The sequence below is a fragment of the Ylistrum balloti genome, unplaced genomic scaffold (assembly GCF_031769215.1).
Source record: "Ylistrum balloti isolate Yb309-2 unplaced genomic scaffold, AGI_CSIRO_Ybal_v1 Utg370698, whole genome shotgun sequence".
NCBI lineage: Eukaryota > Metazoa > Mollusca > Bivalvia > Pectinida > Pectinidae > Ylistrum > Ylistrum balloti.
Window position 1 is genome coordinate 99,887 of NW_026782419.1, and position 7,056 is coordinate 106,942.

The 7,056-nt window shown below is 35.3% G+C and overlaps 1 protein-coding gene across 1 annotated transcript; it reads right to left on the reverse strand.

The window, feature by feature from the left end:
- Positions 1 to 220: 220 nt before the first annotated feature.
- On the reverse strand, positions 221 to 4,639 carry LOC132557567 (uncharacterized). The gene is made up of 4 exons (XM_060222065.1): positions 4,556 to 4,639; positions 2,721 to 3,225; positions 2,320 to 2,445; positions 221 to 1,720 (listed from the first exon to the last, which is right to left on the reverse strand). Exons 2-4 carry the CDS (start codon positions 3,196 to 3,198, stop codon positions 1,053 to 1,055), a joined length of 1,272 nt encoding a protein of 423 aa, XP_060078048.1. The 5' UTR covers positions 3,199 to 3,225; positions 4,556 to 4,639; the 3' UTR covers positions 221 to 1,052.
- Between the last annotated feature and the right edge of the window lie 2,417 nt (positions 4,640 to 7,056).

Sequence of the window (7,056 nt, forward strand, 5' to 3'; positions counted from 1 at the left end):
ATATATTTCCTTTGCAGTACATCTATATACTATACTACTGTAGATAAAATAACCAACCATCGAATGATTCTCAGGAGCCATCTGACCACGGAATGACTTTCAAGATGGTACCTCGCTTCGGCGTTATTTCTCTCTCTCTCTCTCTCTCTCTCTCTCTCTCTCTCTCTCTCTCTCTCTCTCTCTCTCTCTCTCTCTCTCTCTCTCTCTCTCTCTCAAGTGTCCTTGATGCTTTCGATATACTGCATAAATTGAAAGATATCTAAATGTGTATTGTTTTCATATTTAAAAATTAGCGTTTTCACTGAACCATGCCATAGAATATACATACCTAAGTCATCTATATGGGTCACCTGTACAGTTATCAGCTGGTAACGGCTGTAACAACTGCCACGCCCCTAAAACTTTGCAGCATACACAGAGAATATATGTTTTATCGCAAAACAAGATAGTTTATGCAAATATAAAAATTGATAAGAATATTGATATATGTACCATTATGCACACTATGAGGCCCCGCCCCTCTGGCCCAGGTGGGTCAGACAGGGCGTTTATACAAAACTGATTTGCCTACACCCAAGCATTTTAATACCATATTTGGACAATATTCTTCAATTCCTGAAGAACAAGATATCTTTTAAAGAAATTGATCTATTTTCTGCATTGGACCCTGCCACTCCCGCCCAGGAGGCCGAAATTGAACGTTAATACAAAACCGATTTTATTTTCTATTAGATAATTTGAATTTGAACAATTGATGTTTAAAATGTCGAAACTAAACGTCAGGGAAACGGTGGCCAGTCAATAAACATTAAAAGATTTGCTTCAAATAGGTTTGCAATTGACACTGGAAAAACACGTCTTCGATTCGAAAAAAAAAAATCTTGAAATAAGTATCATTCAAACGATATGATATCAATATTATGTGATATAGAAGAGCATAAAAGATTGATAAGCACAATCAAGCAATGCTCATTATCATTTTCTTCTCTTCAGATTAGAGTGATAGTCATGTTGTCATGTTTCAGCAGAAGGATGCAGTTCGTCTACATCGGCTATTGCGGTGGGTTGATTGGGGTGAATCCATGTCGGTATTCTGCCAACACCTTGTCTCGCATCTCTCTAAATGTGAAATCCGAGTTAGGTATAAACTCTTCAATGGTACTGTTCTCACTGACGTAGTCGAAGTATGGCCAGTGAGTTGTGTCCCCTGCGTCGTAGTTATAACATTGGATGGTGGCGCAGAAGTCATCAGTGTCGTTCCAGAGCTTGTGTGTTTGGAACCAGTTCCTATTGATCCATGTTACATTTCCTTTGACAGCATTAAACTTCCTCAAAGGAACTGCATTTGGGTCTGTTGTCTGTTTGTTGTAAATGGAAATGTTGATTTGACCAAACAGGACTTTGATAACAGCGTTCGAGTTTCCATGGTTATGTATAGGACTGTAGTGTTTTGAAGGCCAAATCTCAAGGACGTAAGGTATTCCAGGCGAGTTCCCAAGACTGTGCCCAAGTGTCACGCGCAGGTAGGTCTCATTTGCCCCACTGTCTGGACCGAACTCGCCGGATTTAGATTTTAGTTTTTCGTAAAGGAGGCATCCTTTGGTTTCAATGCTGAAGCGTATAGCATCTGAGAGAAGAACTTCGTCCACTTCCGGTGGCCAGTTTAGCTCACAGTTTCCTATGTTATCATACAGCTCCTTGCAGGCAGGTGGAAGACTTCCTGATCAAAGAGAATTGATGAAATCTATTTATTTGATTTGTGGGTAGTATTATTTTAAAACCTGCCAGGTTTGCAGTGGTGCACTGTTATTAACTTTGTGCTCATATGAAAACGTGACATTACTTGCTTCGATCCATCGTTATTAAAGTAGTATCTTCGATGAAGTAAAAGACTCATATCCTTTCGAAACGCTTGTTCCTTTTCAGTAATCTCCCTGTTTATCTTACTTTGTTCATCTTTTGACATAATTTCAACGACTATGTGTTTTAATCAAGTTTCTGTGTCTATATTTTTTACGTTGTTTGAACACTTTTTATCATCAATAATGTTTTACTAATATCACATATCAAAGGTTTGAGAAATACAGGTAACAGAGATTATGTGCAGATGGCCGTTACTACGATCTATGAATTCCTTCTACAATACGAATCTAATGTTTTTCGACGCTCGTAAGTATGCCTTGTGGTTTTGTTTTCTGTAAACCCGGTTCCCATTTGAGAACATGACATTATTTACGTGAATTGTATACATAAAATACATTAACAGATACCCTGTAGCCTAAACAACAATATCAATTGAAATAACAAAAGGTTACCTACCTGTAAGCATGTAATTAGCATTGTCCAGTGTAAAGAGAGTCACTTTGGAGCTGTCTAGGACGATAGGGGATAGGTTGCTGATAAAAGGGTTCTTATAGAATGCAACTTTTTTCTCAATGTCTATCACTGAAAATTAAAACTGATTGAAATCATCTGTACTTTAAACAAATTTAATTTCACATCACATCACAACAATATGTAGAAGAAGACATATTTGAAAAAAAATATGTGTTTCTTATTCTTTTCAAATCTTGAAACTTGGCAATTTTAATGGTGGCCGGTCGTTTTGGGTCATATACCATATACTTTCCGTGCTTTTTTGCTATGTCTTTCAGTGATTTTGGGTTATGCGCTCCATTAATCTGTGAGTAAACAATAATTGTAATCAACTCGATACTTACTACTTGAAGAGGTTGAAGAACCTCGCAACTGATCGCTGTCATACAGACGCACCAGACCTTGACCTTCTGCGTTAAAAAGACCATGATATTTTTCTCTAATCTGCTCTGCTTCTTCTGGGGTTTTGTCTTTAAGAAAATCGTACTCCAGCAAAGTAGTTTCTTCCATAGTGTAGCCTTTACCGTATTTCAAAACGAGGCTATCTCGGTTATAGCTGAACCAATAGGAAATCTTCTGACCAGCGTCGTAACCACAGTCAGGTTGGTCTGACCGATGAAGAGTTTCATATGTGCTTTCATGTGTCAAGCCAAATTCAGCGAAGTTGCTACCAATGGTGAGCATGATAGTGTCATTAGTAGGCGAATTAGAGATGACAATACGGAAAGGACTGCTCCGGATGATGTTGAATGTGAAAACCCCTTGTCCATTGACAGGCATGGGTTTGCACCACGTAGGATATTCACTGAAAGTTAAAGCCATCCCCGTTGCTTCTGTACGTTCCGAGTTCTGTAACAGAAGTAGTATTGACATAGAAATTATACAATAAATAAGGAATTAAACTCTACTTCTAGGATCCTTCTTTAATGCGTGAAGTCGGGCGATGTAGACGAACTAGGAATGTCCAAGGTTAACAAGAACCTCATGATTCAACGATAACAGATGAAAAGTAAGATAATGATCTTTGTGTTATATTTTAAGTAATTCTATACGTGAACGTTTTAGAAAGCCTAAATCAGAATTCAAAATTGTTCTTTGTTTGATTTTGTGATCGATGAAATGATACAATTATTAAGATAGCAGGGCAAACGTTCTCGAGGTATGCTGAAACCTAGCTTGTCACGTTTCAAACCATAAAAAATTGCATGTACTCGATATTCTTTTAAATCGTTCAAATTGAATACTGAATTTTTCCATTATGGGGTAAATGGAGGTTCTAATTTATCGGTTGTATTTGCCTCCAGGATTTCTATACTTAAGTTTCGTTGAGAAGTCCTAGAAGGATGAAACGGCTGTATGAAAGTTAATTCATTATTTGGCTCTACTATATGCAATTTTAGATATGTATAGAAAAATAATGTTAATGTTAATTTTGCACAATTCCACTCTTCTCGTTGGTTTGTGCCTTTGGAAAATAATTGGCATTCTCATTGGAAAGCTAATTAAGTGATTACATATATTCATGGAACATCACCGCTAACAAAGCAGTGATGAAACCTTCGAGATGTTGCAAATGTGAAATAAGATATCTTCATTGTTTCAATTTTCGCGGTTTTTCGAAATAATACATTTTTTATAAATATAGTTCAATACTAAGCAATTCGTTGACATGACCCATTGAGTAAGATTACCCAAAAATTGAATGGACAAAAATACAAAAATGAACTATTTCACAGTACGTTATCCCTGGTGTTTTACCTAACACACCATTTATTAACTTTTCTGTCTATATAAGATTCAAATATTTTGTTAATTCGTCAGGAATGAAAGTACTTTTAAGTGGCACTATAGATAATATTGTAATAAATTGTTCATTGATCTCTTCCCAACAGTAATTCAAATTACATTTATTTTTATCAGTAGCGTGACGCTGAATGTACATTGCAAAATTAATGGTGTCTACATCTACTACTGTAACAACCTATTATCGAATCTTCCCAACAATAAAGAAAATTGCCTTATCTTATATTTCATTCTAAAGTATTTCAGTACATTTTATTAACCTATTGTAAATATATTTTTAAAGCAGTTTTCGATTTTTTTACATACAAAACTAACATGTGTATTATATATCTGTTATGATTAGAACTAAAGTTAAAAGCCCTTAACAGAAACTTACCTTTCAAATCAACTCACCGTGCATGAACGATGGTTGATGAAGACTTGCCCCTATTTATACAAAATATGTAACCTTGATTTACGACATATACTTGCACACGTATTTTGAACCGGATCTAGAATGACACGGTGTCCATGGTTTAACTGTAAGGTGTCTGTTATTCGTACAGTTATCTCGATTCTGCGGTATAATATCCCGGATAGGTAGTGATTACTAGGTCAACAGTAAGATGACTACAACCGGATCGTAGTCATTCATCGATGAACAATGAACACTGTATGTAAGTTTGGCAGGTGGTAATTTGTTCAATTTTTCTATCTACACGTGCATACAACATCATCCATTTTATTAACATTCACACCAGATTTCTAATACGAAAAAATCCTATCGCTTTCTCTACAGCATTGATTTTAGATCACAACAAATTACAAACATATCTGTATATTTATCGCAAAGAACAATACATGAACAATGATAACACTCATACGGGAGTAGCAAAATACTTTCTTCTGATTGGTTTTTTGTCGTATATGTGACGTCACTAAAACACTATGAGTGAGACATAAGTGAGCGATAGAGAGAATTATGGCCACAGAAACATGTATCTAACCCTTAATTACTTAAAATATATAGTTAGGTTACCTCATCCAACGGGATCATTGTGTTCGTGTTTCAATTATAAATGAGATCTACGAAAGATGTTTATATATATATATATATATATATATTCATGTAATCGTGTCTGACGAAGTACAAAGAAATATTCGTGATTAGTTAATTTGCCTTTATCCAATTAATAACCTTCAAAATGTCAAGAGATCGGTGTAATATTTACATTTACTAGTATATAGAGGTTACACAATGAGTGGTCATTGTACATCGAATTTATTCAACTCGAATTAGTTATTTTTCAAAAGTTACAAAATAACATGAGCTTTAGCGAGTGTTTTTGTAGCTTTTGAAAAATAATAACGAGAGTTGAATAAATTCAATATACAATAACCACGAGTATGTGTGACCTGTTTCTACAACAATACAAAATATTGGCCGGGGCGATCAAATTGACATGTTTTCTCACGGTTGTTTTGTTTACGATTTCGCTTGCTGCGCAAGAATATGACCCGTAGTGAGTGTTGCTAATTAATATGCAAAAATGACAAGTCACAAAAATGTATTCAACTAATATAACTTATTATAATAATAACGAAAATATTAGGTTTGTAATAATAAATAGGTGTATGTATAAAATGTTCTTTATCACAAATTTTATCTTTGCGACTTATTTTGTTTAAGTCAAGTGATGTGTTTAGAGTTTATACCACGTGTGTTATTCAACAGTTGCATTGATTATCCAATGCCCTGGGAGTTGAATAACACGGGGTATTGTGGTAGAAACAACATTTATATTGTTGTTACTAGAGACAACCTCAGTTTGTAGTCATGACAATATCTTTCCGGCCATGGCAATTCATGGGCTGATCACGCACAACTAACTTTGGTAAGCATACAGATATGTCAAGCAATGATCAATTTAAAGCTATGGCGTTACAATAAGCCTTCCGCTAGATGTTATTTCAATATAATTTCGTGTTTACAGACAGAATATCATTTGCATCAACAAACGCTTAGGTCAGTCAAGTGCGTCATCTTTAACGGTTAACATTATACAATTTCTGGGGGTTATTATAAGACACAGCATTTAAGATGCCCCATAAACCGTGGCAAATTGGCTTTTTTACATGCTATACGACTTGCTCAAGCTATGGTCGTCTAGCATGTTGGTAAACAGATAAAGCTGCCTTCTCATTAGTCGAAAGTACATCGCGTCATGGACGTTCCATGTTACTAAGTTTAGACTAGATATCAATTTGCGATGTTAACCTATCGTGCAGGAATTCACTGGTGTCAGGTTACCATGAAATTCTGTCGAAACCAGAGGGAGACCTCAGAGCCAATCAGAAGAGAGCGATTTTCTCTGTCATTTAACAAAATATAACCTAACACTTGTAGATAGACTGTTTCTATCGATAAAACAGATACTTGAAAAACAGGATGTTGCTCGAATACGTAACTCAAGGACAAAGGACTAGATCCTGTTGACAGAAGATTTGTAATCACATACTCGCCTGCTATTCAGTGAATTCGCCCATGTAATATCATTTAAATTTGTGATTTGTGTTTTATAACATGGACCGCTTTTTCAGTGACAGCTCCAGTCAGAAATCGATTCTGATAATATGTCATAATATGGTCACTGGTGTTACGCCAATAACATTTCTGACTGAAGTAATAAAAACATATATATATATATGAGAATTCATTTTGAAGGGATTTAAGGTTATTTGTCTCGAAGACTCGTTTTTCCTCACAAAATTAGGACTAAGACTCGTGATGTGCTAACCAAATGATATGTTACAAACATTATAATAGCAATAACATCAGATCGTATTCAATCTCCTGTACATTACGTTTAATTATATATACATCTACATTTGTATCTC